General features: G+C 39.1%; 1 protein-coding gene across 2 annotated transcripts; it reads right to left on the reverse strand.

The window, feature by feature from the left end:
- Window positions 1–12,408: 12,408 nt before the first annotated feature.
- LOC116256096 (uncharacterized) lies at window positions 12,409–17,348 on the reverse strand. Of its 2 annotated transcripts, none has more exons than XM_031632277.2 (3): window positions 16,369–17,348; window positions 14,801–14,941; window positions 12,409–13,279 (listed from the first exon to the last, which is right to left on the reverse strand). In XM_031632277.2, the coding sequence occupies exons 1-3, from the start codon at window positions 16,673–16,675 to the stop codon at window positions 13,179–13,181; spliced, it is 549 nt and encodes a 182-aa protein (XP_031488137.1). In that variant the 5' UTR covers window positions 16,676–17,348; the 3' UTR covers window positions 12,409–13,178. The 2 variants fall into 2 exon arrangements, with proteins under 2 accessions (XP_031488137.1, XP_031488139.1); XM_031632279.2 differs by having other exon boundaries at window positions 12,409–12,764; window positions 16,369–17,343.
- Between the last annotated feature and the right edge of the window lie 523 nt (window positions 17,349–17,871).

Below are 17,871 nucleotides of genomic sequence, written 5' to 3' on the forward strand. Positions count from 1 at the left end.
AGAAGTGTCGGCATTATAAAATTATTTGAGATTGATCTACCCTTCTTTTCTTGAGGATCCCCATTGGACATTGAAACTTTAATAATCGAATAAATGTTTCTGTAAATTCTGCTTCTTTGATTTACTCCTGAACAATAGGGCCCTCTTGAAGAGGGCTTTGGGGTCTTTGCTAATAGCGTGACTTTTCCTAATGCAATTCTGATTGTAATTGCTGTAGTTTGAGGAACTGGAGTTTTCACGAGATTTTGTTGGTGAACTAGAGTTTCCACGAGATTTTGTTGGTGTTCCGTGTACCCATCGAAGGCCATGGGGAGATACCGTGAGTGATCCATGGATCTCCGATCGGGAAACCGTATCCAAGCTCCGTGGCTAGTCTGTGCCTTACCTTGGCTAATCTCTCTGAACTCACGTCACTACCGGTTTTAATCAAATTAATGACAATGGAACATCATTTCTGCTTTCATGAGAATGAAATACACTTTCGACTTGAAAACTCCCCATTTACAACTGCAAGATATTTAACGTCAAGTTGACGATTTTAACATGGCGGTTTTTATTTGCAGATATAAGATTAAGGTTAAAAGGTTGATCATCAAATACAGTTTTCTTCGAAAGGAAAATTTCTCTTGGTGTAGCAGGGGGAGTTTTTAAGCCTCCACACACACACATACACACGCATGTCCGACCGAACCATTCTGAAATTAAAAATCAAATATGATTTTTTTTTTAATTTTGATCAAAAAATCAGAATTCAAATTTAAGAAATGACATCTGACCATATTCAAATTTGGATATACATAAATATTCAATCAGAGTTGCATACGAATTAGGGAGAGATTTATTTTTAAATAAATATTATATATCAAATGCTCTTACACTTTGAAAATTAGCGAAATTTGGTTCAAAATATGGATTCAAATTGTGAAATTGATTTTGGATTCATATTTGAATATGATTTTTTTTGTTTATATTTGAATTAAAATTCCAATATAAATATGTGAATATAAAAAAAGTGGATACAATTGTGGGTATATCGGATTCAAATATGATGTGTTGACAACTCCCCACGCATACACACACAAAGCTTGCGGTAAGTATCAATTGGCATTACTTCAAGTATTCCAAAACGTCGTGAAATTATTTAGCGAATAAAAGTGCAAGAGTAAACGACGGAAATACCCGAAAACAAATCTGCATCACTGGTTTACCTTTCTAAAGAGGTGAACGGAAGAGACAATACAAATTTGATCATGTGCACATATGCGACCAATCTTAGTTCAGCAAGTGTCCAACAGCCCTATCTGATCCGGTTAATTAGCCACACGTCCCTCTCTCTTTCCCTCTCCCTCCTCCTTATAAATCAGGGTGGGCCGAAGGGCAGGGAGCACAACTTCCTTGGGTAGATATCGCTGAAGAGTTGTTCCAGGCAATCAAGCAAGATGGGCTTCAAAGGATTTTCATTTTTCATGCTTTTTTTCAGTCTGGTCTTACTCTCCCGCTCTCGAATCCATGCCTTCGAGGAATTTGTTCATGAGAAAAGTATGCATGAGATTGTCTTGCCTCAAACTCCTCTTAAGACTGTTCAATTTTCCATTTTCAAGTTACATAAAAGCGTTCCAAGCGTCTTAAAGGCCATCGTTCAAACGGTGGGGAGGAGGTGCCTGTACGCAGTTTGATACCGATGAAGCTATGGACCCTTTCACATGAAGAAAGGAGAGGGCTTCAGCTTTTATTTGGGCAGAAAGTAACATAAAAGCTTTTTGTGTGTGTATATATATATATGTATATGTGTGTGTGTGTCATAGAGAAAGAGAGAGAAGGCAAAACAACTGGTTTCATGCATGAAGTTCTTTGAAACATGTTATTTGGTTTAAAAGGTGTGTTGATGGAGTTCGAGTTTCGTGAGCCTAAATGAGTGGGGGGGACGTCACAGTACTCGACCAATTTAGACCGATCTTTTACTGACACTCTTCAATTTGCTTTTTCACCTGCACGCAAAACAAATCTAAAAGTGGCCGGTGCCGGTGGCCGTGCTAATTCTCATATACCGGCGGGTGCGGAAGTGGAAATAACTCAGAATCTGCTGGTGTGCAAGCCGGGGTGGACGCGGTGCGGCCCGAACTGCTGCTACCGGAACTGCCGACGCCGGTGTGGCATACAGTGCTGCTCCGAGGAGGAGTATGCCAAGGCCAACAACCTACCCCACAACTGAGCCGTTCTGATAGTCCCTCTCCCTCGCTTCTGCTGCAACTGCCCATGTAGAAACTAATGGCATGTTGCTTGGTCTGTCTTTGTCAGTGTCTAAGGCAGATATGTATCTGAATGAGCGGCTGCTTGCGAGGGCCTTGCTGCTAGTACTAGCTAGTTTCCCTGGGAAGCGTCTTTCCCTCAGTTTCTGCACCTTACTGTAATAAACGTGATAATAAATGATAACGAAGGTTTTGTGATACAAGATGACGATTAGCAGAGTCTCACTGGTGTCTATAAAAAGTTCTTTACAAATGTGGGGACTCCATATATCTTTGTCACTGTTGCATTGTTTTGTTCTACCTTCCAATGCAAGGCTGCTGGGAGTTGGGTCCCATCCCATCTTACTTTAAAAATGAAAGAATATACAGCTATCTAAAGGGCGAAAAAAAAAAAAAAGGAAAATAGAATGCAAAAATGACACCATAGAAGCCTGTGTTTGGGACCAATGGATCCCAATTAGCCTCGGTACTGAACTTTTCTCTATCTTCACTCAACTATCTCACCGGAGTAGCATAGTCTGCCACACTGCAAAATTTCTTCTTCGGTTGCTACTGTTGAAGTAAAATTTTTTCGATGTATTTTTTTTTTCCAATTAGTTGGGGTGGGGCCCACTAATTTTTTTTTTTTGTGCCTTTCACATTGGGGGACCATTTGGCTTTGTGATCTTTGATAAAAACTAAACAGAGAGTTTCAAATTAAGTTATGCCATTCAACTTGTTAATGTTATATTGACCAAGCTTGAATAACGCTGCTGAACCCCTCAAGCAGCTTGCGAATCTTCGACTCAAGACTGTACGATTGGTCGGAAATTTCTATTTAGCCTAGAGTGACATTAGCGTCATCTTTTTTAGCAATTTTAGATGGGCATTATTCGCTTTAGAAAATAACATTGTGGCAAATGCATCCACGATTATTTGGAGTTTATAGATATTATCATGTCTTAACGACAAATAGAACTTCCTTTGCTCATTCTAATGCAACAACATCCTGCCATTCTTGCTCTTAATTTAGGATAAGAATCCATAATGATTTGGTGTATAAGCTTTTTGGCGTCATTTAATCTAACTACAACTATCTTCATTTTCATATGTACCAACTCAAGTCAATTATAACTGACCAACCAAAGCAATACATCTGCAGCAGTGGGATTAATATATTAAATGAGGTGGAACGCCATAAGAAAAATACAGTGGCACGCATTCACTACGATTGGAGTTGAAACCAGCATAAGGTTTGCAGATTATAAATGACTGCCTAAGTTGAGATAATACTTCACATACAGGCGACCCATAAGCAGTGGTTGATGAAAATCTTTCCCTACAATTTAAAAGACCATTGTACCAAATGCACCCTATGAAATCTAGTACATGTTATAAACACCCAGTAATGGAGCGAGGGGGCCCCATCTAACATCTCTCTGTATAAAGTCCCAGAATCCTAACTCTCTTACCAGTCGGCTACACCACGCCTCCTTCAATTGGAGAGAGTTAGGATTCTGGGACTTTATACAGAGAGATGTTAGATGGGGCCCCCCACTCCATTACTGGGTGTTTATAACATGTACTAGATTTCATAGGATGCATTTTTTAGGGAAAAAAAAACTATTATTCAAAGAGTGAAATACCAAGTGGGGATTAGAGTAAAAAAGTAAAAAGCAATGTTGCTTGTAAAGACTCGACTGAGGAGGAGCAGCTTTTGAATTTGCTCTTAATCACGTCGGTGCAAATCAGCAAATGAATATGATCCGCTGAGTTTCATATTGTAACAACAAAGTCAGAGGTAAAAAAAAAAAAACTCAAAAGTGGATTCCCTTGCTTTTCATTTTTTTCGCCTTTTATTATGAAGGAGGATAATAAATATTCTATTCCACATGTTTATAGAGAGAACGGATTATATGTTAGGGCTTAACAGGAGAGCGTATTATGGTGACAGAAATGACAAAATTTAAAGTATACACAAATGATGAAAATATCCTGAGCCTAACATGCGAGCGCGTTATGGGAATAAAATTGACGAAAATACCTTTCATAGTGAATCGGTGGCCCTTTTAGAATTAAGTATGAACTAGGTGGTTATTTGCAATTAGATAAATGTTAGGGAGGGCCCCTTTTGTACATTCGAGTGTGCCATAACCAGAATGCTCTTGTCTATCAAAAGGAAAAGACAAAGACATGAAAAGCGTAAAAGATGGAATCTTCAAAATGTCTTTTTTCTTTTTTTAATGGCTGAAATGCCCCAAATGTTTTTGGTGTATGTGGTGGAGCATTTTCATCTTTTTAGAAAACGGTCAATTTTTTGTATTTACTTTGATGACCTCCTATCTCTCGCCCCCCATTTTGTTCCCTTTCGCCTTTCCTCATATTCATTTTTTCTTCTTGCTAATTGACCTCGTTTGGTTCTTCCACTATATCGCTCCAACCTATAGTGTCATTGCTTTTGCTTATCTTCTTTTTGCTGGTTACATCAATACATTTGACCACCTATAGTGCCTTAGCATTATTTTAATTAACCAGTGTTCAATCTGCAGCTGAGTTTCATGTTCACCTTTTACCTTATGTCTTTTCTTTTATAGTGTTCTTGCTGTACGACCTTCCTTTGTTCATAGCCTTTCAAACTCGCACTCCATTCACCTTCTTTTCTTCTATTGTCTTTCCCCCCACTTGCCCTTTTATTGGGTTGTATTCGGAGACTGTGACTTATATCCTCTTAGTGGCACATTTGTAAGGAGCTCAACAGCAGAGTCTTCAGGGCCACATCTTCATCACCGGATTCTGAGGCACACCTTGTGTAAGGGGATGTCCACCTTGCTATTCGGCTACGACATCGTCTTTCATTTGTTGAATGGGTAATTCTTCTGCTTTGTCTGCCCACTCTCTCCCTACCCTTCTTATTCTGCTTTATTGCGCTGCTGTCTTGTATATTTCATTTTTTTTATTTTGTTTTTGTGATTTTTTCTTCTAACTAGGGGATTGCTTGTCCGAAAATTTAGTTATGCATTTTCATTTTATCGGCTCTCTCTATCTCTCCTTTGGTTCTGAAGGGCAAATTTTATAAATGGTGCAAGCGATACCCCTACTGCTTGAAACCATTGAAGTAAAGAAACTTAACTTCAAATTTTGACAGAATCATAGTCCAACAGTGAAAGGTGCCACCTTACGATTGAAAAATAGATGAATCTCGTCACCCTCAGCTTCATTTCAGAGATCACACCTCGAAGAGACATCCCAATATTGAGGAATACTTGCAGCAAGAACATGCATAATTAAACAAAGCCGACCTGTAAAGGACAAGAGGTCCTACCTTTTCTTATAGGATGAAACAAAGATCATGACTCAGCCACTCTCCAGGATTAGGAAAGGGAAATAATATTGATTCATAATTCTACATTCCATCTACCAACAAACCTAAAGAGTCATCATAGGCTTCAAAGTTTTTACATGTATCATCCACCAGCTTGTTTTTCTCTTATTTTGGCGCTCTACAATCCATGCTTGAGAGATGGAAAATTTGCAAGGTAGGTTTGCGACTCTCGACTAGAAGCAGTCAACATTTTTTATAACTGGATAGACTGGTCACTGTTTAACTCTTTGCATGTTTGATTCATTTTCTAGTAAAGTACCGTACGGACGTGATCTTCATAAGCTAACATTGTGATTCATATAAAATTATATTCTTATATAAGTGCACAATTAAGATCTAATAAAGTTTAATAGTCAACAATGAGATCTAATAAATTTATATTCTCATATAAGTACAATACACACGCATATATATATATATATATATATATATATATATATATATATATATATATATATATATATATATATATATATATATATATTATATATATATATATATATATATATATATATATATATATATATATATATATATATATATATATATATATATATATATATATATATATATATATATTATATATATATATATATATATATATATATATATATAGAGAGAGAGAGAGAGAGAGAGAGAGAGAGAGAGAGAGAGAGAGAGAGAGAGAGTACGAAATTTTGTTTTACCGTTGAAAGAACTCCCAACTGAGTCAATCTTTCGCTTTATTAAATGCTCAATAATTAGCATTTCCAACCTACAAAAGTCCAACCAATGAGAAGTCTTTTGCTGGTCCAACTTTGTTTAGAAACGTGATCATCGGACTAGGGCTTGATCGTTTATCGAGTGTGAATCTTTCTAACAGGCATATGCGAAGCCCCTGATTCTCACTTTTGGCTGCGAAAGAATTTTAGGACATGTTTCCACTCAATCTTGTTCTTTTTTAGCCCATATGCATCGCTGGACTGACATGGACCTTGGTAAGGGAGCTTTTCGATCCCTTACCCAGTTAAATTAGCCAATGGCAGCTCTGTTTCATCTATCTCATCCCCAATAAGACTGTTTCAGTTCATCAAGCTGCCATGAATTTGAAACGGCAGATTCGGAACTGTAGGCTTTTTGAATCGTCAAATAAAAGTCTAATCGAATCCCAAATTGTTATTAACTAAAACATTACACGCACATTGTTTTCATGACAGATAAAGTAACACATAGGATCATTTGAAGTGAATAGTTGTTCTAACCAGTGATTTAACATAAATGAGATGGCCTTTTCAATGACGTAGAAAGCTCCGAAGTTCTAAAAATGATGAAACTAAATTGCAGAGTGGGGACTTGATGGCGGCAGCAGAGGAAGAAGCATGAACCATGTCTCCATTCAGATTTCGAAAGGTTTCACGAAAAGAAGACTGGTTGGGGATAAATTCAGATATGGAGACCTCGTCTGCCTGCGAAGTCTCCATCCTTAAGGCTGATTTCAGTGTGCTTACGATCATGGACATATCCGGTCTTTCAGTTGGACGTTGTGTGGCAGTCCTTGCAATCTCTGCTTACTTCCCAGGCAGATTGGACGTTATACCGGCCCTTCAACAATGGATCAAGTAGATTCTCTATGTTCTCTGTCCGGAGCATAGGCACGATCCATTCAGCGAGGGGTTGCATTCCTTTCGTTTCATGTGTCTTCCCTGTTATAAGCTCAAAAAGAACTACGCCGAAACTGTACACATCACTCTTTTTAGTGAGAGACTGTGTCTGCAAATACCTTCCCATAAGCAAAAGTTGGTTAAAAACTTAAAAGAGTTCATCCGGTCGATGATATGCTTTGTGAATGTACATTTTCATGGAGAAGTATAGCAAAAACAATTTTTAAATGTTAACAGACAAAATGATCAAAACCACAAATTCCCATAAGAATTATATATATATATATATATATATATATATATATATATATATATATATATATATATACCTTTCTTCACGAGTACCACAGTCAATGTTTTGAGTTTTTTTCTGAAGTACATGGACATGACATCTATGCCAAAAAACATATACAAGAATCAATGTCTCTGCGATCTGTGGATCAAATATTGCTAGCTGAAAAAGTTGAGAGAAATTGAATAAATTATTAATTCTGCACAGAAAAGCTGTTTTGATGATCTGACAAATAAGATATTGGAAACTAAACACAAGAAGCATATTGTTTTCTGACATGGAGTCAGATGAGAAAGCAGGTGCAGAAAAATCAAGCGTAGGAGCAGACAAAAACTTTGAGTGGACTGGATGGAATTTTCTAATGCACCACTTTGAACTTTATGCTCATGAGAAAAAGGATAAAAAATGAATGGAGGAAAATGACATACTCAGGATAAATGAATCCCTATTCAGGATCAATGTATCCCTGCTGGTCTGCATCCTGTATGCAGATATTCTAACCCCGGAGTTCAGCAGTAGTATATTACTGTGTAGGGATTATAACAGTAACCAAGGCAGGGAAAGGCTGAAGGAGTGCTACATACGGACCCGTTGCAGCGTCCAGTACTATCTGCAGTCGTTTTCTCCATGTCAACTCACTGGCCCTAGCTGCTTTGTACAAAGTGATGACATTCACTTAAAATTAAGAAGTTGAATATACAGTTCCTTTCAAACGTAAAGGATAACATTCAGGCAGTTTCTGCAAGCCTTGAATTCTGGCGGAAATTCATTCACCGGAAAGCCATATGGGGTGCATATTTGTGGAATTGCTGACTCAGCAGGTTGTTGGTATTTCAAAAAATGGACGACGATTTTCAAAACGTGCATAAGAATTGCGTTGCAACAATTAAGTACCTATTCAAGGTTTAAGGAATGAGTAGAAAAGGGCAGTTTAACTGATACTTAGTCAGACCCCTTAATACATTCTGACTGCCTGGAGTTTCATACCTTTCAATTTCCCAAGGAGACTTCCATTGGCCATGTAGTCGGACACGAGTATTATTTCCTGTCGTTCTTTGCATAAGCCAACTAATGAGACGAGCTTCTTGTGATGGATTTTCATCATAATCTCTAACTGCAACAAGCCAGGGGTTGGGCAATTACATAACATGTAAATTATAAAATTACTTACCAGTACTTGGCAACTAATCTTCCCTTTTCTGTCTTGAAGAAAGTTCCATTCTTTTACTTAATTGTGCCAAGCAACTCGTGAAAGCAACTAACATATAAGTATACACCGTGATTGTAAAAAGCAAGTATAGAATCTTATGTTCACACAAAGATGCAGATAAATACCTCTTTGAGGAGGCTGCCAAATTGTGAGCCGGACTCTCTTAGATCCTTGACAGCAACCTTAAGACCGTTTTCAGGTAGCTCGCCGTAATAGACGGTGGAAGACCCTCCTTCGCCGATGACCCGACTGAAGTTTCCGGTAATACTCAGGATCTCGTTGTAGGCAAAATGACGTGGAGCCGCAGCCAACAGCACTTCGCTTGCTGCAGACCTTCCTGATTTTTAAGCTGCAGAAGTTGTTCCTTCGGTGGCGGTTCCATTGCCTGTCTCAGCCCGTGCTGATTGAGCTTCCATCGAACGACTCACCCACGTTCCTCTAGCAGGTTGAAAGAAATTGTGAGACCGATAGAGAGTGAATGCAATTTGGTTGCTGGCCGATTCGACGGCCATTTTTATGATGCCATTTGTCTTTTTTCAGTTATATTTCAAAATAATTTAACATATTTTATATTTTTCATTAAAATGCAGTCACCTATTTCGAGAATAAATTGTTAGTTTACACAAAGATTTTGATTGGAGTCAAACACAAAAAAGTGCCATCTGAACAAGAGACACTTCAATTTAATTTGATGAACCCGAGGAAAAACTGTTTTCATTTTGTTTTCATGTTACCAAGTTAACAATTCACGGTTCACAAAAAACACTAAAATTCTTCCACTTTCTTCCTTCCCTTGGGATGCATTGAGACTTAAGTAAGGTACAAGTACACTCGTTCATTAGAATGTGGTGATTCTACTGTCTAAAATTCGAAGGAATAACACTTAGTTGAATCAAATTGACAATGTACCTTCTATGCAAACGCATGCTGGACCAGCTATGCTACTTTAGTTTTTTTTATTGTATTTTTAAATATTAAAAAAGAGATTATATCTCTTCGTCTTGCAGCTGATGGCTGGTGGCTGGCCACTGGTCGTTTCACTCAAAATAAACTAAAGATGAATCTGCAACTTATTTAGTAAAAATGGTTTTTCAAATAGTCAAACATGGGATTTTGTAGCGGCTAATATTAAAGACACCAAGAGTTGATGACCCTATATCAATTTGACCGATGGTGTTTTTTTATAATTTGGTACTGGCTGTTCATTAATGGCCTTCAATTAAAAAAAGATAAAAAACTTAGGTTATGTCTTATTGCCTACTTATTCAAGATGGATTAATCTTAAAATTATTTTTGAAGAACAACTGACATTTAAAATATTTAACTAAAAATCAAGAAAATCCATACCTATCTGCACTATGAAACACAACCTAAAAACACACAAAAGAAAGTCTAAGGCTAGATGACCAAACGGATGTTTTCGGTAATGTTCACGTTGCAAGTAAAGTTAACAGTTGCAGGCGCCGGCATCTTTCTCTTGGTTGTTCCTGCTCCTGACACTTCGCTAGCTACATGGCTTCTTGATTCTTCAGCTGCAGAAGTTGATTGTTTTGCAGCGGTTCCATTCCCTGCATTTGCCGGTGCTGCTTGAGCTTTCACCGAGTGATGCTCGACCGTTCCTTCAACAAGGAAAGTGGGCAAGGGCAAAGCTAGGATTTTTTTCAAGTGTGGGCCAAACAATCCAACGAACTATAATATGTTATATATATATATACTAGATAATATTTGCAACCACAGTATAGTAGAACTGAACATATGTGGTATATAATTGCCCACATCATTAACGTGAAGCGCGATCTGTCCTTATTAGATGAGGTGTTCTATTTCTATTACAGTGACGTAAGTGTGAGCAGTGAGCATTAAGTGGACATACAAATATCACAACTCAAAATATAACAAACAAATACATCTATAAACTCCAAAACCAAACAAATAAATGTTACTTACTTCAAACAAGCAGTTTTATATTCTTTCCATGTAACACAATTAGTTTTTGCATCTGTTTTTATTCACAATAGTTACATATCATCATTCATTCACCTACACAATAAAATATAAACAATCATTTATTATTGAAACTAAATAATGACTCAAATATCGAACTCGAAACATATCAAAAACTAAAGGGACTAGAGTCCTATATGTTCAGCAGATCAGATCTAGAGGATGCAAGATTGCATTCTACAGTAACAGTGGAGGATCTGAGTCTATCAATAATTTTCTTCATTACCAACAGACTATCAACTATGTCGAGGTTCCTTCTCTTGGATAATATGAACTAAAGCTTTACAAGTGCGCCAAAACAAGGTTGAAGTGGCAATTAGGTTCATTAACTATAACATGTACCTTTTTTCCAAAATCAAAGCAAGGTTAACCCTTCCAGCCCTTCTTTATTCAGCCTCCGAATAACACCCCTAAACAACTTAATTAGTTTTATGAAATAGTAAAAATAATTTTTGCCTCAAAAAGTGTGGGAGGCAGGTTATTAAGGTTCATTATGAAAATAAGGTGTTCTCAAGACTAAGTTTTAGTATACATAGTTTTAATGTTATTTAAATGCACATGAAATGATTGTTTGAAGGCAAAACTAGGTTTTGCTTCCAAAACCTGGTTTTAAACTATTGTCAAAGTTCATTCAAGTACTATAAGAATTAAGAACCCATCTGTCCTGCTATGATGATAGCATACAGTTCTATGAAACAAGCCAACTTGACAAGACAATAAGCATCAAAATCTATTCCTCTTAATCTTAACAATTACTCTAAAAGCTTGAGCAATATAACAGAAGGGGTCTGGAAACAAAATTGGAAGGCAGAGCTGCAGAGTGAACCCAACATGAATATCTTAATTGTATATACCCAAATAAAACTAAAACTGAACGGAGAAATAGATCAAAACAAGCAAAACAATTTTGTCAACAACAATGAAAAAAAGAGAGTAGGCAACAATGAAAAAACAAAGCATTACCCAGTTTTGCTTACTCCCTGTGCTGTGGGCCAAAGAGGGAGAGAGTGAGCGAGAGAGAGGGCGTGAGAGGGAGGGCAGGGCCGGCGATCGCCTGTGCTTTGGGCCAGGGCAGGGAGGGAGCGAGCAAGAGAGAGGGTGGGGCCGGCAATGGCCTGCGTGTGGACCAGAGAGGCAGACACAGAGGGCACGGGAGAGAGCGCAGGGTGGGGGGCCAGCTCTTGTTGTGGGCCAGAGAGGGAGGGAGCGAGAAAGACTTAGACAGGGCACGAGAGAGAGGCCGGCTGGGTGGGGCCACAGAGAGAGGGTGAGAGAGGGCACGAGAGAGAGGGTAGGTTCAAACTAACATTTTTTTATTTTTTAAATGTAATTTCTTTTTCTGTGGGCTGGGGTAGGGCCATGGCCCATGCGGGCCCCCCTCCCTCTGCCCCTGAAAGTGGGAGACTGAGAGCAGTGGCGGAGCCAAAAATTTTTGGCTATGGGGCACTAATTCATAGTATGTGAAAAAATTCTCAAATTAAAATATATGTTATTTTAAAATACATAAAAGTTGGTAAGCATTTTCAACGACTTGAGAGCTTCCTTCCAAAAAAAACTAACTTTTCTATTACTTTAAACTTAAAATTTTATTTTTTTAACTACTAAATTTCATGGTAACTAGTACATTGGATCTAATTTCAGCACTTAGTATATGAAAGTAACTTTCATATCTCATTCTTCTTCATCAAATCATAGACAAATTTTCTGTTGCAAGGAATCAAGACTAAGCCTATTATAGACAACTTTTCTGTTACATTGGATCAAATTTTCTTCATATGAGGGACAAATTTGAGCTTTCCCGTTCGGCCCACACTGGTATCCATCCAACGTTTGTCTCTTTGCCTGATCATCTTGAAGGCTATTTCAAACCAACTTTGTAATTCTTCATTAGTTAAAGAAATCTTCATTAAGCATTTTCTTGTACAGCTTTAATATCGCTGCGACGAACTGCTGCACTTGCTTTGTCAAGTGTAAGGTCTCAGCTTGGCTAAAGGCTAAAGCTCATCCCCTGGTCTCCACACGAACAAAAGCAAAAACAAAAACGAAAACAACAAAAACCATGTAGTGTTCAACTTCAATCACATTTCAGAAAACAAAAATGAAAGCAAAAACAAACAAAAAATGCCAGTAATATGAAATTTAAATAGCACACAAACGAGAGAGAACAAGTCAAGTGGAGAAACTCTGCTTCTGGCACCATCCACCTCAGAGAGATAGAGAGCACATTTTCAGTTGAGGGGAATTAGCATATTTAAGGCTAACGAGATGCAGACAAAATAGAAAATAAATCAAACAAATAGACATTAAACGCCCAAAACCAAACACCCAAAATCGCTGCAGGGCTGAAGATGTGGAGGGGAGAACTGTGAAGCGGAAGAGCCAACCTGCGGTAGACGGGGGAAGGTCGAAAGGAGGAGCAGAGTCAGCAGACCTGCTGTTGCAGGAGCTCTGTCCTGCGGCTGCAGAGGGGAGAAGATCCAAGCAAACTTGCTGATAGCCTGATGTTGGAGCTGCAGAGAACTGCTGTGGCAGCGAAACGAAAGAGCGTGTAAGATGCACAGATTGGGACCGGATCCATTCTTGGTGTGGGCAACACGGCGTCAACACGAGCATGAGGCAGACTGAGGCTCCATTTCACTGTGGAGCTTTCTTGCGCTGGCGTGGGCAGGCGCCCACGCTTGCCCCACGCTGGCTCCGCTACTGACTGAGAGAGAGAGAATGCAATCGGTGGCTGACCGATTGATGGCCATTTTTATGATACCATTTGTCAGTTTTTAGATATACTTTAAAATAATTTGTGATATTGTATATTTTTTTGTTAAAATGTAGTTTCTATTCCAAGAATAAATTGTTCCCGTAGACAACGATCTTGATTGAACCCAAAGACAAAAGTACAGGCCATACGTTTAACCCTCTCAACAAGAGGCACTTCAATTTACTTTGGTGAAGCCATCGAAAAACTGTGGGTGAGTGGGATGTTAAAAGTTCAGGACTCACAAAAGAGATCCAAATTCATTTCTATTTTTCATATATGAAATGAATAATACATTTGAAAATTGAATTGAACACATGCCTTTTTATGCAATCAGGGTAATAGCGCCCATAAGAATCAAACTGACCACGTGTCTTTTTTATGCAACCGCTAACCACCAATGATAGTTTTGTTGCGTTTACTGTTTTAAATAAAAAATAAAAAGAATATTTCCTCCTGCAGCACACAGCGAGCTGCCGGTGGAGAATATGGTGTGGACTCAATTTGAGAATCCATAATGAAGATTGTTTGTCTCCTCAACAAGATTCTCATGCCATCTGGTGGGTCTATGTCAATGGGTTCTATGCAACCATGAGGAATTCTACATATGACTAAAGACTTGCAGGCCTGGCTTGCTACTGGGTTACTTCTAACAAGTGGCCCCCTATTTTGCCAGGTCAAGCTTGTCTGTAAGTTGCCTCTATAGATTCTAACGGTAGAAGGCTGGTGGCTTTTGTGTCTAAAGAATCGAGTGGAATGCTTATTCGTCAGGGAGTAGCTTGGTGGGAAGACAACATTGATCTACCTGAAGACTCAACTATTTGTCAGAACTTGATGGTACATGGCTTGGAGAGTTTTGAGAATATAATGCTAACATCAAACAACAAGCCATGGCTTGGTAGGCTCCTGGCCACGTTGGAAGGATGTCGCCCCACTCAGAGATGGCAAAGTAACTATGGCAACTCATTTCATAGAGTTCAAATTAGGCAACAACTACATGCTTATGATGTTTTGTTTCTTTTAACGTGAAATTTGTAAATATGGTTCCTTCAGCTTTTGGTATCCTCGTGATTAATGTTTCCCTCACTGGCTCCATTTAAACCCTTATTGTAGAGTGATTGCCAATTTTTGATGCACATATTTGCTGTTGGAATAAAAGGTTAGGGGGCCTTTCCCCCAGAGGGTTTGTTGGGAAAGGTGACTTCATCTTGAAATTGTTTTTGAAGAGATAAGGCTATGATTAGGAATCTCGTTCAACTAATTAATTAAATAATGAATAGCAGCTAAATTACCTGGTATTTCAACATCTCCTTTTGCTGGCTTCTTCTTGTGCTTCCACACAGCTGCGATTGATCCAATCACTGCGATCACTGTGATGGCACCCACGGTGGCCCCTACTATGGTGCCGATTGGTGTCTTTCCTTCACCATGACCTTTCGATTCAAAATGGCATAGCAAAAATTTGTCAGATGCATAGTGATATTAGAGTCTGGCTGTAATTGCTCACGTTCAAGGAGAAGAAGCCATTGATCAGGGATGGACTGTAGAAGCTGGTTGATCTAGAGCTGGGCTCCAGTCATCTAAGCTTGACCTGAAGAAAAAGTCAAGGTTGGTAGAGGTAGAGCTCATAAAAAGCTCTGCCTCAGGCTCAGCACCTCCAAGTAGTGTAGAAAAACCTCGCTCATAAAAAAAGTTGTTTTGTAAAGGAAACAATAGGGTTGTGAACATATTACCTTGAAACTGCTGAAATTGTTGAAACAGTAAAATAGACTGCACATATAGGCCCTATAAAACCAGTGTTTATAGCTAGATTCAGAAATTGTTGAAACATGTGTTCCATGTGAAGTGTTGCCCGTGTTGTTCCGCAGTAGGTACATTTTATTTTGTGAGTGTTCTATGAATTTGACCTTTAAATTAATGCATATCTATGAAACACATGTTCTAAAATTTGTTGCTACTAAACCCAACACCCCCCCCCCCCCCGAAAGTTAATTAGCCCTTGACATCAGGTGGAAAGCGAGGCCTTAAAAATCGATAATCAGATAAAACAAAAAGTACAGCAGTGGCTAGATTCCAGAATGTCGGTAAATCCAATAATTAATGGGGTAGGCCTTGTGAAAAGATTACTGTTGATCGTCTTAAAGAGAAACAGATCACATATTATATCGACTGTTTCCCTGCATGAACATAATTGCTGGTGAAAACATTACATTAACCGACTATACTCACATCAAAGAGATTTTCCCTTACTGAAAACCTTAGAATCATTAGTATAAATGTATGTTGCGAGATGCATGAGCAAAAATTTCTCGCTAAGAATTCAGAAAGCGACAGGTTGACTTTCTGTCACACAAAATCTTTGATACACGAAGAAAAAAGTCACCGTGCCTCCTGTTGCATTCTTTTGCATCACATATAGTAAGTTTCAATTTCATTTATGCATAGGAAGTAGGCCAGAAAATTCTGACTACGGTTAAAAAAAATTTAAAAGATATTACCAGCCTAAAGAAAAAATGATTTTTTTTTGGTTTATATGGGCAATTTGCCCGCCATTGCTGCCATCCCCGGTGGGAAGAAAGATTTTTTCTTTTTCTTTTCTTCAGTTGAGTTCTTAAAATAAAAATCACATTTTTTTTCTTTTATCCTGCCACTGAGCGACCCAAGCTTAACCTCTGACTTTTAAGTTATTGGATGGGAAATAGACAGATTAAAAATTGAGAGTGTCGAGAGATGGAAAAAATAATATGCAGATTTGGAAAACTTCAAGAGCAGATATAGAACAAAGGAGAAAATGGTATCGCTTCAAGGTGACCTTTATGCTTATACGTTAAGGTAGGAATGGCTTGAAAAAACAGCCCACCTCTCGGGGAATGTTGATCTACCAGGAGGCAGTACATATTCTTCAGGCGGTGATAGAGATGAATCATCAAGAGGCAGAGGAGGCGGTACATATCCTTTAGGCGGCAATAGAAACGAATCATCAAGATGCGGAGGAGACGGTACATATCCTTCAGGCAGAGATAGAAGCGAATCAACAGGAGGCGGAGGAAGCAGTACGTATCCTTCAAGCGGCGATAGAGATGAATCATTAGGAGGTGGAGGAGGCGGTACAAATACTTCAGGTGGCCATAGAGACAAATCATAAGGAGGCAGAGGAGGCGGTACATATCCTTCTGGCAGTGTTAGAGACGAATCATCAGGAGGTGGTACTTATCATTCAGGTTGAGATAGAGACGAATCATAAGGAGGCGGTACATATCTATCGGACGGCGATAGAGACAAATCATTAGGAGGATGTACATATCCTACAGGCAGTGATAGAGACGAATCATTAGGAGGCGGTACATATCCTTCAGGCGGCCATAGAGACGAATCATTAAGAGGTAGAGTAGGTAGTACATATCCTTCAGGCGGTGATAGAGACGAATCATAGAGAAGCGGTACATATCCTTCAAGCAGCGATAAGGACAAATCATTAGGAGGCAGTACATATCCTTCAGGCAGTGATAGAGACGAATTATCAAATGGTAGAGGAGGCGGTACATATCCTTTAGGTGGCGATAGAGATGAATAATCAGGAGGCAGAGTCGTGGAGGAGGCGGTTCATATCCTTTAGGCAGCATTAAAGAAGAATTATTAGGAGGTGGAGGAGGCAGTACATATTCTTCAGGCAGCAATAGAGACGAATCATCAGGAGGCGGAGGAGACTGTACATATCCATCAGGCGGCAATATACACAAATGATGAGGAGGTGGAGGAGTGGGTACATATCCTTTAAGCGGCGATAGAGGCAAATCATTTAGAGGTGGAGGAGGTGGTACATATCCTTTAGGCAGCGTTAGAGACGAATCATTAAGAGGCAGAGGAGGCGGTAGAGACAAATCATCACGAGGCGGAGGAGGCGGTACATATCCTTCAGGTTGCGATAGAAACAAATCATCCGAAGGCAAATGAGGCAGATCATATCCTTTAGGCAGTGATAGAGACGAATCATCAAAAGGCGGTACATATCGTTCAGGCGGCGATAGAGACGAATCATTGGGAGGCGGAGGAGGAGGTACATATCCTTCAGGCGCCGATAGAGACAAATCATCGGGAGGCGGCACATAACCTTCAGGCGGCGGTAGAGACAAATCATCAGGAGGTGGAACATATCCTTTACGCCGAGATAGAGACAAATCATCAAGAGGTGATACATATCTTTTAGGTGGCGATAGAGATGAATGATCACGAGGCGGTACATATCCTTCAGGCGGCGATAGAGACGAATCATCATGAGGTGGAGGACGCGGTAATTATCCTTCAGGAGGCGAAGGAGAAGAATCTTGAGGAGGCGGTACATATCATTCGAACGGCGATAGAA

Source organism: Nymphaea colorata, chromosome 6, assembly GCF_008831285.2.
Source record: "Nymphaea colorata isolate Beijing-Zhang1983 chromosome 6, ASM883128v2, whole genome shotgun sequence".
Taxonomy (NCBI): Eukaryota; Viridiplantae; Streptophyta; class Magnoliopsida; order Nymphaeales; family Nymphaeaceae; genus Nymphaea; species Nymphaea colorata.

Bases quoted from the DNA above. Each gene is read 5' to 3' on its own strand.
- LOC116256096 (XM_031632277.2), bottom strand. From the start codon at position 16,675: ATGTACCGCCTCCTCTGCCTCCTTATGATTTGTCTCTATGGCCACCTG. The intron at 14,942-16,368 runs GTGGGCTGTTTT...TTGAATCGAAAG, and splicing joins AGATCAACATTCCCCGAGAG to GTCATGGTGAAGGAAAGACA. The intron at 13,280-14,800 runs GTAATTTAGCTG...TCGCTGCCACAG, and splicing joins AGGAGATGTTGAAATACCAG to CAGTTCTCTGCAGCTCCAAC.